The sequence below is a fragment of the Chenopodium album genome, chromosome 9 (assembly GCF_948465745.1).
Source record: "Chenopodium album chromosome 9, dcCheAlbu1.1, whole genome shotgun sequence".
NCBI lineage: Eukaryota > Viridiplantae > Streptophyta > Magnoliopsida > Caryophyllales > Amaranthaceae > Chenopodium > Chenopodium album.
The window spans coordinates 15,201,908-15,223,227 of record NC_137842.1 but is presented as its reverse complement, the minus strand read 5'-3'; the positions used below and the strand labels follow the sequence as shown (position 1 = coordinate 15,223,227).

The window sequence follows — 21,320 nt, the reverse complement described above, 5'->3', positions numbered from 1 at the left end:
AAAACCCCACAAACCACCCATGCCCAGCAGCTGCCACCACACCCCCACCCCCACCCCGCCGGAAAACACCACACCCCCACACCCACCCCCACCCCGCAGGGAAATTAGCCCCATCCCCGAAAACCCCTCCCCCGTTGCCGAAAACCGCCGACCAGCCCTCCCCTCCCTCGAAACCCATTCCTTCCCTTCCCCCACCCCCGAAAACCCTTCCCCCGCTGCAGAAACCGCCACCCAGCCCTCCCCTTTCCCTCGAAACTCACCCCTTCCCTTCCTCCACCCCCGAAAACCCCTCCCTCGCTCCCGAAAATCGCCGGCCAGCCCTCCCCCTTCCCTCAAAACCCACCCTTTCCCTTCCCCTACCCCCGAAAACCCCTCCCCCGCTATCAGAAAACGCGCCCAATCCTCCCCCTTCCCTCGAAACCAACCCCTTTCCCTTCCCCCACCCTCAATTTCGCCCCTTCCCCGAAAACCTACTATGTAGGTGGTTTCGAGGGTCGGGGATGGGTAATGGAGGATGGTCGACGGTTTTTAGTGGAAGTCGGAGGTTGGCCGACCGTTTTCCGGTGGAATTGAGGGTTGGGGTTAGGTTCCGGCGGGATTGAGGGTGGTGGTGGTGGTGGTGGAAGTGGTTGTGGGGTTTTTTTTTAAAAATTTGAACCAATCAGGTTGCGACACGTGTGGAACTAATCACAAGCCAGCAAAATTTACATGTTCAATCGGTTCCAAGTCATTTGGGTGCAATAGAAATTAATCCTATACAAAGTTGGGAGTGATAGTGAATAATCAAAAGTAGGGATTATTATTGGCGAACGAGGCAAAGTTGGGATTAATTAGGACAATTTTTCCTATTTTATAACATTCCTTACCAACCAATGCATCCAAACCAACAATTTGTACACCAATTTCCAAATCAATTTTTAAACCAAAATTTCCCACAACCATTCCCAAACCAATTTTCAAACCAAAATTTACAACGAATTCCCCAAAATTTACCATCTGGTTTTATGTTTCCAATGTCACAACATTATGGTGGGAATCAAATAATTCAAAGTAGTCCAACAACTCCGGAGGGAGAAAGAAGTAGTAAGTAACTAAACCCAACTCGAAAATCCAAGGGTTTCACAACAACCTCTTGATGATAATGTTGATGGTGCTGCTGATGATGATCATGTTGAAGCTTTGCACGAGAGCAACACAAGTGGGAGGGCGGAAAAATGGGGTGCAAAAGAAGATAATGCACTCGTCTCGGCTTGGGTAGAATGTGCAGTTGAAGTTCCAGATTTGGCAATAGATCAAAGTTTGGCCATAATGTAGAGGAACATTAAATCCCTTTATGATCAAGCTAGAGAAGAAAATCAATCCACCATGCACCCTAGAACTTTGAGATCTATAAAAAGTCGGTGGGGAAGAATAAATAACGATGTGAGTGCATGGGTTGGTTGCTATAGTGAAGCAAAAATAAGGTATAGGAGTGGTACCAACACTCATGATGAGATGACTGAAGCTCATGAAATATATAGAGGGACGTGTAATAGTTCACGCTTTGGTTTAATTAGCTGTTGAAAGATGTTGAGAGACTTAGACAAATGGAGACCGATAGACCTAGACATATCTTCTAGTGATGGTGGCAATTCAAAAATATTAGAGCCAGATACTCCAACTGATGATGGTCCAAAACTCATTCTCGTCGTCCTCGTCCGAATGGGGTGAAAGCAGCGAAAAGAAAAGGTAAATATGTTGCTTATTCTGGAATTCAAAATTCAGAGTCTTTTACTCAAACCCTTTTAGAGATGAATGTGATTAAAGGACAACACAAAATGTACGTTGATGAGAGGCGTATTGATGTAGCAGAACGTATGTTACAGTATCAAAAGGAACAAGAAGCCGCCAAAGCTCAGAAAAAACAGGAGGAAAATAGATTCAAGCTATTTAGTGTCCATCTTGCAAAACCAATTCTATTTGAAGATGATAAAGAAATTTATGTAAAACTAAAGCAAGAATTTTCACATCTTTTGAGCTAGTTTAAATATCCATTAACTTAATTAAACTCCATGTATTATGCTATTTTTAATTGATGTTATGTTACTTTTATTTTTATTTTTAATTTTCTTTGTAATATTTTGTTGTTAGTTCTTTATTAATGCAATGAAGTTAAAGTTTTTATTATTAATTATCTACTTTTGTTAACATCATAAATTATTTATTGTAAATAATTAAATTATTAATATCAACTCCATATTGAAAAATGTTCTGTAACTTTTGAAAATATGTAAAATATGACCGACCTACAATAATGCTACATTAAAATGGTACATGTGTTGAAAGAAAATCTACATGCATCATTAGAAAATCTTATATTTCACTGTTATGTGTACCCATGAACTGAAATGTCATAAAAAAGAAACCTACAAACCCTATCACAAATAATGTAGAAAATCTATAAACCTTATCGAAAATCACATCTTTTATACTTTTGTGCCAATATATCATAAACACCAGTTATTTGTTTTGAATTATTTTAGAAGTTATATATAAGGGGGTTGTACTTCATAGTTCAAAACATAAAAATAAGTATCATTTCTGCAACAAAACTCTTCTGCTCTCAACCAAAAAATATTACATCATGAACTCTGATTCAAATTCTTCTAGTTCATCTAGTTCAGGGTTATTTGATTACATGGTCAATGACTATGTAGAGTGACATGAGTCAATTACCTAAAGGTGAAAAGAAGAAGAATTAATCGAGGAAGCGATCAATACAGCTATTGTGTCCCCTTGTAACCTTTACTCACCAGGCCCCCTTCACACCTAAACCTATGTACCAAAGGTAGTATGTACCAAGATATCCAGAATATGCTGATGTAAAATTATATAATGACTACTTTAGTCCCTAACCATAGCACACAGACGATATGTTCCGCCGACGGTTTCAGAAGCGTAAGAATGTGTTCACGCGCATTTTTAATCAACTAAGCGAAAGTAATTTTTATTTTTAACAAAGGTCGAATGCCACCGGAAGACTAGGTGCATCCCCCCTCCAAAATGCACTGCAACAATTCGGATGTTAGCATACAGTACATCAGCCGATGCAGTTGACGAATATCTTAAAATCGTATCAAGTACCGCAAGGGAATGTCTCGCTCACTTTGTTAAAGGAGTCGTCTCTAAGTTTGGACCGGAGTACTTAAGGAGGGAAAATACAACAGATATAAACGACTCCTATGTGAAAGTTATAGTCGTGGATTTCCTAGTATGATGGGAAGCCTTGATTGCATGCACTGGGAGTGGAAAAATTTTCCACGTGCTTGGAAAGGAATATATCAAGGTAGAAGTAAAATAGCAACCATGATCTTAGAGGTCATTGCTTCACAAGACTTGTGGATATGGCATGTACACCAGGCTCTTGTAATGATATAAATGTCCTCCAAATGTCACTAGCGTTCTCTGATATATGTGAGGGCCGAACTCTAGAGGTTAGCTTTAATGTCAATGGAAATACATACAATATGGGTTATTATCTTACGGACGGTATTTATCCAAATGGGCAACATTCATCCCATCAATCAAACAGCCACAAACCGCTAAGCACAAATTATTTACCAAGAAGCAAGAGAGCACAACAAGAAAATGGCCTATTTTCGACCGAAAAGATATGTCGCTGAAGTTCGGGAATCCGTCGCAAAACACGATTACGACGGAATTTCGTCGTTAAGTTCCGTCGGAAAACAGTTGGTAGGAAAAAGATTTTTTTTCGAGGAAAATTCCGTCGGAAAGGGGTATTTCGACAGATTTTCCGACCGAAAATGGTATGTCAGAAATTATTTTGACTTCTGAATATATTCCGTCGCAATTTTACGACGGAAAAATCCATCGTTGGGATGACCATAACGATGGAAAAATACATCGATTTATCTAAAAGATGTTGAACGTGCCTTTGGAGTGTTGCAAGCTTGATTTGCAATAATACGTCAACCAGGTCTAGCATGATCGACTGAAATTTTATGGAATGTCCTATTGGCTTGTATTATTGTAGACACCCAAATGTGTCTCCCCAAAACCAAACCCAGTGATGAGTACCTTTCACGTCGAATCATAATCGAATGAAGTGAAAGTGTGGAAAGTTTAGTGTTGCGGATAGTTTTAATTTCTTTTCTCTTCTCTCTGTTTTTGAAAACCTATTTTAAGAAAACAGTCAATCCATTTTGGTTGGTCCATGATAAGGGTCCAATAATGGTGTAGTTGGATAGGGCTTGAAAAGAGCTTTCCAACGATATATTATAATCCCAATTCCGATGAATATTGAGGAAGTTATGACCAAATTACTGAACTGGGCCCCGTTTGAGCCTTATATGCGGCCCAATGATCTATAGAAGGGCCTAGTATAGATTTATCATTCCTAATGCAATTAGGAATGGTTTTAGTCTTCTAGATTCTTCTAGAAGGTTCTTTTCATTCCTAATTCAATTAGCGTTGACAAATTGACTTTTTGTTGACTTTTTAGAGTTTTTATCATAATAAAAGAATGTTTTTGAGGGAAATACGAATTTATCTTCCTGTACGGCAATTTCTATCTGATTTTAGAAAATGCGTCAATAACTTAGTCAGCGCCAAATGCCAGCATTAGCGCCTGACGCTAAGCTTGGCGCCTGGCGCTAGCGTTAGCGCCTGGCGCTAATGTCAGCGTCTGGCGCTAACCAGGTTTTACGCGTCAGAACTCTATTTTGATTTTTTATCTTTTTGGCTGATTTTCTCTACAAATAGTCTTTTAAAAACTCCGTTTTCATGGACCAATTCTTTTCATTCACCAACTCTCATCAAGATTCTCTTGATTACTCTCTCTCTCTCTCTCTCTCTTTTCTAAACTAGCCTTTTCTCAAATACAAAATTCCGCATTCGCAAGACTTAGATACACCTAGCCATATTCGAAGTTGCCTTCGCCCTAGACGTGAAAGTTTTTAATTTCTGAGGGCTTGGTCCCAAATCTTTATTTTAATTATTTAATTTAATTGTTTTAATTATTATTTTCCTTGAAGTTACTAACGTGTGTATTTTGTTATTAGAAAGAGGTACGAGGCATCCAATTAAGTGCTTTATTTGTTTAACTGTTATTTTGATATAGAAATCATGTCTAGATTGTTATTTTGATTCCTAGTATCATGTTAGGATGTTTTTATTGTTTTTCCTAGTATCATGTTTAGGGTAACAATTATAATTTCTATTATCAAACATGACAATTGTGGTTCCTGCGATGCTTCCTATTTTCTTTCCTAATATCATGTTAGTATCATGTTAGGGTTAAAGCTTTGATTTTTAATGTTTAGTGACATGCTAGGGTTTGTTATTAATCTTGTTAGTATCATGCCTAGGATCTTGCTATTATTATGCTTTAACATGTTTATGATGATTATTATAATTGTTGTAATTATTGTAATGATGATTTATTATGTTGCTTGATGCTTATTTATTTTTATTGCTTGATCACGCTTTTTATGCATGTTTAAAGGGAATTTGTACTTGTAATCACGCTTAATAAGATAATTAATAATCTTGTTTAGGGCTAATTTGATTATAACTCAAGTGATCGCCAATAATAGATTTATTTGTGCATTAATATTCAACCAACATAGATAAACAGGTTTAGGGTTAATCATATTTATTGCATATTAGTCAGAAAGCGCACATGAATACGATCAGAATAAAGTAGAGGCCTATTATTAGGGCAGGTTCAATCTCTTTTAGGTTGGATTTGTACCTTCATCCCCGAACTACCAGTCATGGTTCAAGACCTATTGGAGTTGACGATCTCTTGGATCGTTAAGGGGTGTAACCTTCACCCTGTGAACGGTTTACAAGTTCCTAAAACTTGTTGGCGACTCTTTTGCTCTATCTTCTTTCCCTTTGGACGCCACCGTACTTTAGTGTATGACCAAAGTGGGGTTCAAGTTTGGGATAATGCTTGAAATATTCCCTACAATTATCATGCACAATATGATTGTTGAAGATGAGCGAGATGGATATTTGCATTACGATGCATCCGAATTTATCAATGATCAACCGCAAAATGTAGTTAGGTCATCATCTGGTAACAACAACCAACCATTTACCGTGAGAAGTGGACAATTGGATAGGCTCAATTTAAGTGGTTATATGGCAAATAGAAATAATGTTTGTGATAGGGAGACCCATATTGCATTAAAAATTGACTTGGTTGAGCATATATGGGGATGTTTTGGCAACGAATGAATATATGAGCAAAGTCACGTTTAATGAAGATATGAAGATTGTATTTTATATTTATATGTATCTCTTTGTTTTATAAACTATGTAATTTAAATTTTATATTTCTATTGTAATTTTCATTTAAAAACTTAGAAAAAAATCTTACATATTTAAGTGATTATTAAGATTGTATTGTAGTAAATATAATGCTCTAATTAAAATAATAAAACAATTAACAATGTCTTAGTTTTATTACATAATTATGTAAGTTCAATAATTAAAAATTCAAAGAAAGAATAGATGATGGGGTATTGATAAAAATTAGGAGAGAGAGTGGTGAGTAACCTTACCGTTGTAGATTAATAATAGAGCTTGTTTAAAAGGAGTCCCGTTATGCAAGAACAAATGCATAACGAGGGCTAAGAGTGTAATTTCACGTAATGTATATTTTGATTTTAGAGTAGTACCATTGAGTGATCAATAGTATCATTGGGTGATTAAATAGTACCATTGGGTATTTCAGTGGTTGTAGGGAATATTTCAAGCATTACCCCAAACTTGAACCACACTGTGATCATACACTTAAGCATGGTGGCGTCCAAAGGGAAGGAAGCTAGAGCAAAAGAGTCGCCAACAAGTTTTAGGAACTTGTAAACCGTTCACAGGGTGAAGGTTACACCCCTTAACGATCCATGATATCGTTAACTCCAATAGGTCTGGAACCATGACTGGTAGTTCGGGGATGAAGGTACAAATCCAACCTAAAAGAGATTGAACTTGCCCTAATAATAGGCCTCTACTTTATTATTTTCGTATTCATGTGCGCTTTCTGACTAACATGCAATCATTAGGCTTACCCTAAACCTGTTTAGTCTATGTTGGTTGAATATTAATGCACAAATAAAACTATTATTGGCGATCACTTGAATTATAATCATATTATGTAATCCCCCGTATTTTTAAATATTTTATAAATGAAATTTTATTTTATTTATAATATTTATTTGTACTTTTCCGGAATTTAATTACAAAAGTTTCAAATTATTAATACTGGTCAAAAATTATTTTAGCACAAACTATTTTATGAACCTATGTTCTACAATTCATGATCATACAAACAAAGCCTAGTCCATTTCATTTACCTAACTGGCCCAATAATTTTATGAGGCCCAATCTTCTTACTTACCCTACAACATTCTCTCCTATAAATACCCCATTAATCCCCAAAAATTTCCCACACAAAAGGTTAGTCTTATTTTCTCTCTCCTTTGTTTTATTAATTTGTATAATTATAATTATTGATTTATGGATTTTGATTTTATTGTTTGAAAGTAATTTAATTAGTATCAAGTTGTATTTTGATAACTAAACTTTATAATTTCAGATTTTATAAGTATCATAATTTTCAGATTTTGTAAATTTTATAACCTAGGGTTTTTAATTATTGAAAATCATGATTTTAGGGTTTTTATGAACAATTGATTTAGGGATTTTATAGTAATGATGTTTTGAAATTTTGGTGATCATAACTAATGATTAGTTTAACTTAATTCCAGATTATTTTGAACATGTAAATTCGTATTTTAATTTTTAGATTTTCGTTCGTTAATATTAATCGCGTTTTAATCCCGATCAGATTCTGAACTCATCCGATTTTGATGAAAAAGTAGCGTTTTTCATGTGGAAACAACGTTTTAAGAAAGATTCACTACCTTTGGTAGTGAGTACCACCCTCTCGTGGCCAAATTCAGCCTCTAAATATGATTTTCGGACAGTTTTTGATTTTAACGAAGTTTTTTTTATACTTAAAATATTATCCTTGAGTTTGATTAATAAAATTAATTATATTTAAAGTTAATTAAACATAAATATATGTTTTTATTGAAGTTTTAAGTGTTGGAAATAGTTTCTAAGTACTACTTTTAATGTTTTATAAAGAGGGTTTAATCACCCATTAAAAAGGGAGATTTTTAGGGGTTTTTATATAATTTTCAGATTTTTATTAGACTTTGAACTTGCTGTAATTTCATGTATAAGAGTGTATTTTAAGGTTTTTATGAAGAAAATTTAAAGAACTATATATAAGCCTTTAATTTTAACTAAAGGGAAGGTTTTAAAGTGTTGTTTGATTTGGATTTTGAAGGTTTTAAAGTAAGTTAGTATTGCTGTAAATTTGATTGATTGGGTATTGATTGAGATGTTATTATTTGGCTTAGGATAGGAGTTTATTGAAGGTGATTTCTAGTTAGTAAAGTGGCATACCAATTCGTTTGCTCAAGGTACATACAAGTTACGAAACCTTTCTTTTAGGTGCATGTTTAAGGACGACGGATCGAGAACTTAGTATCATGTATAGGGATGACTGCGTTAAATTGTTTGGTTATACATTGTGAATTTCGTATCACGTGCACTATTTTATATTGCAAGTATTATTTGTGCTCTAATTATGCAAGGTGCGCTTAGAGGCAAAGGTATATGATTGGTGTAATGATTAATTTATTACTCATTCATGATTATGCAAGCAGGATGAGTAAAGGAAGAATTTAAGTCTTCTAAGACGAGGTTAAGGTTTTGGGGTGCCTTATGCACTTAAGGTGTTTATACACCGAGCTAGTAAAGGAATAAATAATAAATGTTGCTTGCCACTAATAAATCAAGAATTGAAATTGAAAAGTTGTTTTACTTGATTGAATTGATATTGGATTGATTGTATTGTTATGCATATGAGTCATCACCGAGTCTAATTCTGTAAATCACGTAAAGTGCAAGATGGATGAGCAATAAAACTCTAGATTGGTGCACTTCTGGAGTAATGACAATCAGGGGTTGGGGTACATGGGGTATTAGCCGTGTACTTTTCTCGAGGCCGTCTGATCTACGAGTCTCTTATTTCAAATATTTTTCAAAACTAGGAGTTAGGTGAGATCTCATACTAACTACGGTCACGGAGTCGCGCCCGTGGTCGTTGGATGTTTATTGATGTTTCCGAAAGGAGGCATGGGGTTTTTCTTTTATTGATGTTCCAAATGGAGCATGGGTTGGACAACCTTGTCTATTGCGTAATCCAATGAATAAAAATAATGATTTACCTATTATTAATTAATGGAGTCTTAGTAATATAAATAGTTGAGTCGTGTGTTGAGTCTATAATTTAATGATGCATGATGATTGATTATTAGTAGCATGTTATGGATTTCTTAATTTATTTTGCAGCTTGTATGTACTCAGCTTTGCTGATTGCTTGCTTTGTGTGTCTTTCTTTGGTCATGGCCTTCGCCTTTCAATGACCCTGTGACGATCCAATTTTTACACTTGTAATATTGGGGAGCAGAATTACTACAGGTTCTTACACATGCAGCATTCATCAGGGTTGTGGGATCTTGAGTAGAGAGTTGGTTGTTTCCATATTATTTATTTTGCAAAGTTTGAATTTATTTTAATTCGATTTTATTCGACACTATTTCTTTTGGGTTTGAATTTATTTGAACACTGAATTTAATCACTTACTACTTTTATTGGGTTTTGAATAAGGGCCTTAATGGTTCCAAGTTGTATGACTTAATTTGGTTTCATTCGTTGGTTTTGAAACTTATTTATAACTGATTTAGTTTTTCCGCTGCTATTTTCTAATAAAAGTCTTAACGTTTGAACACGTGGCGGTAGCACGCCAGTAATTCTCTTGAATATTGTTCAGGGTCCTCACAGGTTTAAAGAGAGAATTATTGGGGTGTTACATATTAACTCTAAACAAGATCATTAATTATCTTATTAAGCGTTATTACAAGTGCAAATTCCCTTTAAACATGCATAAAAAGTGTGATCAAGCAATAACAATAAATATCAAGCAACATAATAATCATAATCATGATAACAACCATAATTAAAATAATCATGTTAAAAATAAAGCATAATAATAGCAAGATCCTATGCATGATACTAACAAGATTAATAACAAACCCTAGCATGTCACTAAGAAATAAAAATCAAAGCTTTAGCCCTAACATGATACTAACATGCTATTAAGAAAGAAAATAGGAAGCATTCTTTTAATCATACTTTATATTAGAAATATTTATCATTACCCTACACATGATACTAGGAAAAGCAATAAAAACATCCTAACATGATACTAGGAATCAAAATAACAATCTAGACATGATTTTTATATCAAAATAACAGTTAAACAAATAAAGCACTTACTTGGATATTTCTAACAAGGTCTCCTTATCAAAAAGGGAAAGGCAAGTCCCTCCAATGCAACATTTGTCACAAAATTGGTCATGAAGAAAAAGATTATTGGCATAAGGGGAAACCTAAGTGTTTTAACTGTCAAAAATTTGGGCATTTGGCAAAGAATTGTAAGTCCAAAAATGAAGAGCAAGAGACCATGGCACAAGTGGCCGTGGAAGAGACCCTATTTTAGAGTTGTGGGTGAGAAGTGCACCATGGAGGGAAGTACTCCAAAATTTGAAGAGTGTGTTGGTGAGATGTGCATCAACAAGTAAAAACATTGATGGTTGGTGATAATGTGCATCAACAACATTTGTGTAGGTGATGAGAAGTGCATCATGGATGAAGAGAAGTGCTTCATTAATTTATTTTTATCAAACTTTGAAGCAAAGGGGTGTGTTAAAGTTAGTGCTTCAAAGTTAGTTATTAAGGGCTTGTTTGGTATCATTTTTGGTTTTTAGTTTCCTGTTTTTTTGAAAACTAAAAACCAAAAACAGGAAACAAGAAAAATGTGTTTCCACTTTTTTGTTGTCAGTTTTCAAAATTATTATGATTTTAATAAGTTTAAATAATTTTTTATTCATTATGTGACATATATCATATATTTTTATACAACAAAAAACCAAAAAACAGAAAACCACAGCAATGCCAAACGAACCCTAGATATTTAGTTTTTAATATTGTTATTTACTTAGTCAAAATTAGTGAGTTAGTATTGGTAGTAGTAGTGGCCTAAAATATTGGCAATATCAACAACAATCCCACATTCCCACGTAAATAGGATTTGCATGCCAATTAGTTGCTTTTTATTTAGTTTGTCAGTTACCTTTGTAGCCTATATTTAGTTTGTCAGTTACCTTTGTAGCCTATAAAAAGGCATGACTCAATTAGAATTTGTTGAATGAGAAAGCATCAGTTCATTTTGCAACGTCTTTCTTTTATTTTTGGTCCTGTTTGGGAGAAAGCTGAAAGCTTAAAGCTGAAGCTGATTTTGACTAGCTGATTTTATTAACTGATTTGACTAACTTATTGTATTAACTGATTATATAAAAGTGTTTGGTAAACAGCTGATAGCTTAAAGGTGAATGAGTATGTAAAATGACCAATAAGCTAATTGTGGGGTAGGTAGTTTAGATAGGATTTTAAATTAAGTGAGGTTATAAGTGTAATTTCACAATAATTAATAAATAAGCTAATTGAAAAAGCTCCTAAAATGAGCTTTTTCAAAAAGAGCTTATTTAGTGGAATAAGCTCTTTCAATAAGCTTAGTACCAAACACTTGTATTAGCTTGTTTGACTAGTCAATCAGCTAAAGTTAGTCAAATAAGCTAATATACCCCCAATAAGCTAACTACCAAACAGGGCCTTTGTTTTCTTATATCCAATATGAATTTCAACGTATGAGAAATAATCCTAACTCACCATTAATAGCATGAGAATTTCTCCAGTAATATGCGCCTATGCCATATAACCAAAATTATTTATTCAAACTTTATGACTATTGTCCATTATCTAACTACTACCCGTCTCATTTAAATCCAAAAAAGCCAAGAACCCCAAACAAGAAAAACCCATCAAAATTGACAAACATCAAATGGCTGCTACACTTGCATCATCATTTGTCAACATCTTCTCATCATTGAATTTCCCATCAAATTTACCCACTTTTTTTCAACCTTTTTCTTCTACTCCCTCTCTAAATTTCTCCGGCAAACTCCCCAAATTTGACTCTAAAACACCCAATTCAACCCAACTACGGAAGAAGCAGGCGACGGCTGCTGCGACGGCTGCAATCATGTTCCCGGAAAATCCATTATTGAGTGATGTTTGTGGGTTTCTTATAACAGCAGTTGTTGCTCGTACTACGCTTGGAATTTGGGAGTTGACTGCTAAATTCGACGTTTTTGACTCGGTAATGTTCCTACATTTGTTGTTTTCTTTTCTTCAGATTTTGCTTCTGTTAGTGAAATTTGAACAAGAACAAAATTTGTTGGGAAAATTGTTAGTTATCGTTTAAACATATGCTTGTTATAGTAATTTAGTTATCTTTTTTTAGTAAAAAGGTTATGGAATTTGTACATGAATTACTTGTTTTGTTGAGAAAGTTTAATGTTTTTGAAGTGATGTGTACTAGAATGTATAATGAGAGTGCCTTTTATTGCTATTAATTTTAGTTGGTTAACTGAGTAATTATGACAGTTGGAGCTGAAATTTCTGCTTCATTATGATTTATGAATCATGATTGAAATATGTTAATTATGATATTGATGAATTTGTTGTTGATTGATGATCAACTATGCAACAATGACTTCGCTTTTGTGATTTAATGTGGGAGAATTAGAAGAAAAAAAAAAGTACATGTTTGAATTTGAGCAAGGTGATATTCTTTCTCAGCTCTTGCTAAATTTGGCGGTGTTTGCGTTTCGAGTTTTGATTAGGGATGCAGAAGCCAGAATGATATCTAAGGAAAAGGAGTTGAGTTTTGTATTTTGATATAGGAAGGGACAAAGTAGTGTATTTGAACTTTAATGTAGATTATTTGATTTCCTTTTGTGGGAAAGTCTTGGGGGTTTACAAATGTTTTGACCCTTATCGACGTTTTTGAACTATTCTCGTGTCTAATGATTACTCTGTCCAACTCTATGGTTGTAGAAATTAATGTCTAATCTATTATGTAAGGAAGGTTCTTTGTTTTTTGCAAGGTGTGTTTTTTAAGATCTGTCCTTTACTTGCCTTTGTCGTTCTATTGGAGATAAGCCACATATGTGGTTTCTGGGAGCTAATTGTCAAGAACGTGCCTACGAAGTTTGATGGGTGGAAAGGAGGGAAGAGGGGGGGGGGGTATTCTTCTTTTCATTTATCTCATAGTATATTGCTTTCCGTTGTTACCAGAGAGAAAGGCTATGGCTTACACCAGGCTGATATTGTCAATTCCTATCTGGTCCTGCAATATTATAATGACTAATTTGGCAGGCTTGTTTTTAGGCACAGAACTAAGGTCCACAAAAGATTTCATCAATAGAAGATAACTGACCATATGCAAATCTCTTCTCCACCCCACCCTACATTTTATGTTATCTCCATCAAACATGGAATATTGTTATCTTTTCAATTGACAAATATATCAACTTTTAGGATTTTGTGACTGCTTGTCTAATTTAGTGCACATGAAGCATAAGCTAAAAGACTTTTAGAAAGCATGTTAATTGTTAAGATGGAACATACTCCAAAAACATTTTATTTTAATATGTCCATGAAATTACTCGAGATTCCTGAATAAGAAATTGCTAAATTGAAATAGAAGGCTTTGAGCCTGACTCCCATAATTAGCATTTGAATCGGCCTCGTGTCTAGTGGGTATGTCAACAAGGTAGAGGGGCTTATAAGGGTGCTCTGAGGTAGGCGAAGAGAGGAGATATTATCTACTTAGATGGGAGTTTGTCCATAGTTCCATGGAAGAGGGAGGTTTGGGTTTTGGCGATTTGGTGGGCTAGATCATATCTTTGAAGGAAAAATAGTTGTGGCATTTCCAGTGAGATCCAAGCTCTCCATGACATAAAGAGTTTTGAAATGGGTATGGTTTTCAAGGGATGGATAGGGTTTTCTAATGGGGGCGCATGCTCCCTAAAGCCCTTGGAAAGTCATTTGATAGGTATCGTTCTTTTTATTTTTTTTTTAAAAAATCTTTTTTACCATTGTTATATACTTCCTTAGTTTTCTAAATATTGCACCTATAACTTTTTACAGAAGTTTCACAAATATTGCTCAATTTCCCACTTCCTTAAGACTTGTGCTTCTCCTCATGGTGCAATATTAGGGGAATGCTAGAAGTATAATGTAGGTAATTTGGAGTGCTATTGGGAAACTCGTAAAAAGAAGCAGCCTTTTAGTATTTCTTGCTTCTGCATTTCTGCAGGTTCTTTATCTCTCATTATGCTCTATTATTCTTTCTTTTGGGAAGTGATTTAATCTTCTTAGAACCTTTATTTTAGGAAGGGTTCTCATGAGTGGATGCTAAGGAAGCTGATTAACCTCTCGAGCATCCTGAAATAAAAACTTTCACATGTTTGCAAAAAGTTCTAAGTTGAAAAAATTAAATTCCAAAGAGGGTTAAAGCTTTTGTGTAGCTTGCTAGCTTGAAGGAATTAATTTCTTCAGAATCCTTGAGGCTCAAGAGTCAAGAAGTCCTAATCCCCTTGTGTGTAAAATGTGTAAACAGGATGACTGTGAATTGTGAATTACATGTTTGTCCATTGTGAGGAAGTGACTTTTATTGCCTTAAGCTTTTTAGATTGGTCAGATTCATTAGGTTGTTTGTTTACCATTTTGGATCATTTTCTTGTTTTATATAAGAGGCTTGGGTGGCGAAAGGGACACAAAGCTATGTTGTAGGTTGTGTTTTGGCCCGGGGCGGATGCAGCATACACCTAGGATATGCACTTGCATACCCTAAGTGGCTAAGTGTTTGTTAAAAAATTTCTACAGCCATTTAAAATTGAGTAAATATTTGTAGTGTGTTGGTTATTGTCATATTGTGTTCCTCATAGCTTGAATTCTTCTACTTTTTTCTTTAACTCCCTCATTTGTTTTTTTTTTTTTTTTTTTTTATTTTTTAAATTTTATTTTTATACTAATCAATCGTATTTTGTCACTTACTATATTTTAAGCCCATTAATTATAATGTTTGGAGTCTTCAAAAAATAAATTTATATTGTTTTATAGTCTGATACAATTTCTTTATAAAAAATTGTTATACAATTACTATTATTGTGTTTAAATCAAATACTTGAATGCAATTATGAAGTGGCTAAACTCTGTTTCCTTAAATTTGTTTGTGAAAGAAATTATACAAAAAAAATAATTAAAAAAAAGTGTAAAGTCTCTACAAATAAAAATTAATTACAAACGAAAATTGAGAAAATTTTCTTATGATGATTCAATCATACTTAGTTTTCCTACACTTGAAAAAGTAAAGCAATACCATCTTAAAAGGATGAGAATAAGATATATAGTAACCTATAGTTCAAGACAATATTTTAATTTTAATTTAATGCATATTATTGTTTACACGATTGTGCATACCCCATATGCAAATCCTGGATACGCCACTGGTTTTGGCTGATATGTGGTGCTTTGGTTGGAAAGTAATCAAGGAATCAAGGATATTTCGTGAGTGAGTGTCTTCTTCTGGACTTTCTTATGAAATTTTATGGTGCTTTTGGGTTCTCTTTGGGCACATGGTCATCGGGCTTTCCTTGGCACGTCTGTGTCTAATGTAATATATGATTTGACATTGGAGTTCTTTTCCTCTGTTTACTTAAATTTTGGTGTACTTTTGGTTCCCCTTTTTTGTAATGCCTCATTTTCTGGATGAAAATATTATCTTTTTTAATCTAAAATTACAGCTTTTACTTTTGTGCTTCTACCCTTTTGTTTGATCGACAAAGTAATAGAAAATCAATGAAATAAATCTTCTACTAGGTTACAGCTGTGAATCCTGTGAACTGTGATGTCTATCTCTCTTTTCCCTTTTTCATTTTATCACCCCTGCATGCAAATTGCAAACGTCAAGTAGTGCCGGATAATGCTCTAGTGAAATTCTGTTTTTTACCTGCTAATCTACTTTTGAGGTCATGAGCATTATTGATGTTAGCATTGCAAAGCACTAATCCTATATTCCTATTTTTATAAAACCGCAATCGCTAGTCAGAGTAAAATGTTAAATGTTTGTTGCCGCTTTTCTTATGACAACTATATAAATTTATCTTTCTTCTCTATTGCAGTATTGCTTATCTATGTTCTCTTATTAGAAACTGAACAGGAAGCTTGTGCATATCAGCATTGGGCTAGTTTTCATGCTTTGCTGGCCACTATTCAGGTAGTTTTATGGTATTTTAATTGCTATCGCTTTCTTCCAGCAGTATGTGATGAGTAGTTGTTCATTAAATGCTACAGCTCTGGGTATCGTGGTGCATTATTCGCTTGTCTTGTTCCTGGAGTCAATATCATTCGCGTGCTTCTTATTGGACTTGGGATCTACAAAGATGAAGCCACTGTCAAGTCAATGAGCAGATTTGGAGACTACAGGTGACAATATTTAAGATAAATTTCATGTGTCTAGGCTAAATTTTGATTGACTTAACATTATATTAAGCTATACCCCCTTTGCCTTTTATGAATGTAATACCAGAAACGCTCTCTGCCTCCAATTTAATTGATTCTTCTTTGTTGTCCTACCTCAACTTCATGCATCTAAAGGGGATTTGCTTAATTATCTGTTTTTATATTATAAAGGTTCTTCACCTCTATTTGGAGCTGTGCTGCCTTGTCGTTTAGATAATTGTGTTTTCCCTAATCAACTTATTCTAGCTCAGAATTTTCATATTCTTAGATAATTGGGTTCCGATTTCTATAAACTCCCAAGATACTACATAGATGGACTAGCTGCTGTCAAACTTGGTCATTCACTTTTGGTTTCTGTCTGTCATTTGTCAGCTTCTTATTTTTTTTTCTTGGCTTCTTCATGCATCAGGGAGCTTCTCAAGGGACCTCTTTACTATGCATCCGCCATCACTTTTGCTTGTTTCTATTTTTGGAGGACTTCCCCAATCGGGATTGCAGCAATTTGTAACCTATGTGCTGGAGATGGTTAGTCACACAGTTCTTTTTTTTTTTTTCTTGAGTCGATTAAGTATGCAATTCATTCTTAGGAAGACTTCTGGACAAGCTCTGACATTATAATGAAGGAAAGTGTTGAAGGTGAGGATGATAAGGAGAAATAAAAGAGAGAGCATGCTATGGAGATATATAGTTAACTGCAGATTAATCAAGCAGCAAAGGCATGATAATCTCTAGATTTTGGAAATACTTCACAATGGCTTGATCTCTGCTTCTTATTATTCTTAGCTTCATTCCTATCTTAGAATAAAGATAACTAAGTGACAGTGTGACACTATATATATAAAATGGCTTGATTATATTTTTGAAGAAATAAAGAATATTATAATGGATGTTTTCCATGTCAGCCGAAGAGTTTTGGGATTCCGAAGTTCATTTGTTGATCATTTGCAAAAATCGATAAAGGTCCTATATTCCATCATTCCTAAGATATTGTCCACCTTGCTTATCTTTCTCTTACGTATCCATTATCAACTTATTGTAGGGATCATCTTAATTTGGTTATCATCCCTTTACCCTTGTGTTATTCATCTCTCTCATTGGGCTTTTAGAAGCTTGAGGTGTTTCTTATATTTTGGAGAAAATTGCTAGAAACCTCCTTTTGTATGCAATGGGGAAGATTTTAAAGACCATATTGTGGGATATTTACGGTCTGTTGACCTTGAGAATTAGGCTTGAGTATTTTAAAAAGGTGTTAATAATCATTCTATCAGTGAGTAAATATCTTGGTGCCAGCAAATATCTCTTAAACTTGATTACCTTGGGTGAACAATTTTTTTCTACAAGAAATAGCTAATGAATGTCAAATCAGGCAATCAAAAGAGCACTCTCTGATACAAGATGATGCTAGTCTAACGAATGTGTGGGTGATATGCCACCATCCTATGGTGTTTTCATTTGTGCTATAATAGGGAGGCAAGGAACTTGTGTACTTTGACTCTTTATACTGCATATAAGGGCCCCTATGAAATCTCTTGGAGAAATTTTGAACTTTCTTTGAATTAATTTTATCAGACCTCATTAAGCAAATAAGGAAATGACAACAGTAACGATGAATAGTGGATTTTCATGCCAAGAATAAGAAAATTGCATTTGTGAGTTTGATGTTTTCAGCTTTAATTTTATTTCTTAGAGAAATTGGAAAACACAAATCAATGCTCCCTCCGTCCCTTAATACAATGCCTCTTTCGAGCATTTATTACTCGCATAATAAAGAGAAAGAGGCATTGTATTAAAGAACGGAGGGAATAGGAAATAGTCTTCTAACTCAGGCATGGTAGTCCACACAACTTCCATGAACTTACTATATATATATATATATATATATATATATATATATATATATTATCCGACTCATCTTTCAACCTTTTCCATCAATAACGATAAATGATGTTGCTAATTTATTTATGACCTTGACGGTGTTTGAATAGTAATGATGGAATGAAAGTGATTTGGAGGAAAGAGTGGGTAGGCGAGGAAGAAATTTGCTAGTATTTTTGCTCCATAGTTTTCCAACTTTGTAAAGATTTAGTCATCAAAAGGGCAAAGGAAATTTGATCCGTCCATTTACCTCTCCTCTTAATTATATCCTATTAAAGAAAAATGGGTCTATTGCTTTTCTTTTTCTCTTCTTTGCTCTTCAAATCCTCATAATTAATGTGGAGCCATTATCTTCATTTTGAATTTTTAAAGAAAAATATATCACTCTGCAACGTAAACTGAGATTTCAGGTGTCTTTCCTCTTGTAATTTTTCAGGTTTGGCTGACATTGTGGGGAGAAGATTTGGAAAGGATAAACTTCCTTACAATGAAAACAAGTCCTATGCTGGCACCATTGCTATGGCAATTGCTGGATTTGTGGCCTCAGTCGGGTAAATTGCTGTCTACTCTCAAATATTATTCTTTTCTGTGTAGGTGGTTATTGAGCGTGATATGTAACAGGTACATGCATTATTTTTCCTTGTTTGGGTTCGTGCAAGAAAGTTGGGATATGGTGCTTCAATTCTTGGTTGTGTCCCTTATTAGTGCACTTGTGGAGTCACTCCCCATAAGCACACAACTTGATGATAATCTCACAGTTCCACTCGCTTCATTTTTGGCTGGCAGCCTTCTCTTTTGACGTCATAAGCATTCTTTGTATGTGAGTGCAGTTATTGACTTGCTTGCATCGGGTCTTAGTATTGTGTATCCTTTTGTTCTTTATTGAATTGCTTGCTTTTAGTACACTGAAATTCCACGATTGATTTGTAGTTTTGTACTATATTAGTGTTGTAGCCAAGAAATAATACAGGGGAGCAAACGCAAAACCTGCTATTTAGGATATGTATGTGTATCTATTAGAGGAATATGTATTCTAGATGTAACATTTCATGTAATAAATTTGCCAAGAAGTTGTTCTTCAATTGAGTTAATGTCTTCATTGATTCTCCTGTTATTATTTTTTTCATTTGGAAAATTATGAAACATTGGGATGACACTCAGATTTGCTGGATTGAATAGAGTACTCATAACCTTAAGAAACGCACCTTATGCTCATGAGGTTTCCAAAAATGCACCATTTGCTCCCGTGATTTCAAGAATTGCACCACGTACACCTTATAAAGCTTTGAGTAATTGAACTTACTATATTCATTATAAAAGCTCCATTAACCTCTCCCTCTCAGTAAAATTCTTGGCTTTTTACCGAGTACTGAGATATGGATTCAAGTAGTTAAGCTCAATGATGTGAGTGACCGAGTGTTTTTTAGTTAATGCTACCTAGACTTGAATAACTGTATCAATGAAGGTGAAAAACATATACAAGTATATGCTCCTCGTCCTTCCTTTGGCTGAACGAACCTGTGACAGTGCGACGAGAGAGTTTCTTGTATTTGCTGCTATTTGAGTGAGGGAGATAAACTAAGTAATCAATAGTCGAATAAATTCGACAATAAGTATCAAGTACAAACTAAAGCTCTAGCTTTTAAATGAAAAAATCTATCACCCCATTATACCAAAAAAAAAAGTGTTTACAGTCTGTTGATACAACCTTTTTCATTGGGTTCTAAGTCTTCTAACAATCTCGAAGGAGACTTATCTATGGTTTCTTAGAGAGTTTTGTACCCGTTGTTAAGGCATAAGAGACCATTCACCAAAAATTTCCTGCTGGTGTAGTTTCTTTCACTTAACTGTACTGATTTATATGCCAGTGTGAATCCACTTTACTTCCAAGACAGTGGCAAGGGCAAGGCACAACATCTTGTAATCTTGACTCATGATGTCCCCTTCGCCGTTTAAAAATGTGCTTCCTACAATGAACGACGACAAGCAAGAACAGGAAGAGCAAGAAGATGCTAACAACGGTAAGCAACATCCGCTTTCCATGCTGACCATAGTGCCTGTCGCGCAGGAAGTACTGATTTTGTAGGTATATTAGTGCTGGAGCTGGAGCTACTGATGTGGAGATAGTCATTCTCTATGAACTGTACCTTACAGTTATATTAGAATTATGTTGGAGATAAGAGATATTGGAAAAGGAAAATATATTATGAGATGTCGGAAAATATGTGTGATATATTTTCCATATTAATAACTCTAACAAATTAGCTCTGCATATTTTATTATGAATGCAAGAATGTGTAAATGTGAATGACTCTCATATTCATAAGATAGAGTTTGCAGCAATAATTTGTTTTGTATGTGCGCGTGTTTATACAGAGAAGGGGACTAAACTAATGCTAGTATGCTACTGTCTTTGGTGGCTGCAGTTATTCACGTCCAATGAGAAAAAAGAGTCGTAATTTAAGCTAAGGTCTTATCGTCTTCACCTTATTTATAAAGTACCATTATTCATTAATACGCAGTAATAATTTAATTTTGGTAGGAAAAATAAGAATTCATCAAAAATAAGTTTTTTCCTCTTCATTTCAAAATCAACGCTCTACTTTGACATTTTGTACAATTTACATAATTCACTTTGACAAATTAGTGATTTATATGAAAAAAATTACTGTAATTTAATAATACTTGTATATATTGTTTCACATTTTTTTAATATCAACTTTTTATAATTTAATAGATGAAGCCCGTGCGATGCACGGTTTGTTAGTATTTTCTTAAAATATATTTTTCATATTTATGTGATTAAAATTGTTATTATATTAGTTTTAAAATATTAGATAAAATTCCTAATCTCAAAAGATAATATTTTAATT

The 21,320-nt window shown here is 34.4% G+C and overlaps 1 protein-coding gene across 1 annotated transcript; it reads left to right on the top strand.

The window, feature by feature from the left end:
- Positions 1–11,912: 11,912 nt before the first annotated feature.
- Positions 11,913–19,546, top strand: LOC145558424 (farnesol kinase, chloroplastic-like). The gene is made up of 6 exons (XM_081619665.1): positions 11,913–12,361; positions 16,260–16,327; positions 16,405–16,536; positions 16,982–17,097; positions 18,884–18,998; positions 19,069–19,546. Exons 1-6 carry the CDS (start codon positions 12,044–12,046, stop codon positions 19,244–19,246), a joined length of 927 nt encoding a protein of 308 aa, XP_081475791.1. The 5' UTR covers positions 11,913–12,043; the 3' UTR covers positions 19,247–19,546.
- Positions 19,547–21,320: the final 1,774 nt, after the last annotated feature.

Excerpts from the sequence above, each read along its gene's own strand:
- LOC145558424 (XM_081619665.1), top strand. The coding sequence starts at position 12,044 with ATGGCTGCTACACTTGCATCATCATTTGTCAACATCTTCTCATCATTG. Across the intron at positions 17,098-18,883 it reads TAACCTATGTGCTGGAGATG|GTTTGGCTGACATTGTGGGG; the intron begins GTTAGTCACACA and ends GTAATTTTTCAG. Across the intron at positions 18,999-19,068 it reads GGATTTGTGGCCTCAGTCGG|GTACATGCATTATTTTTCCT; the intron begins GTAAATTGCTGT and ends GATATGTAACAG.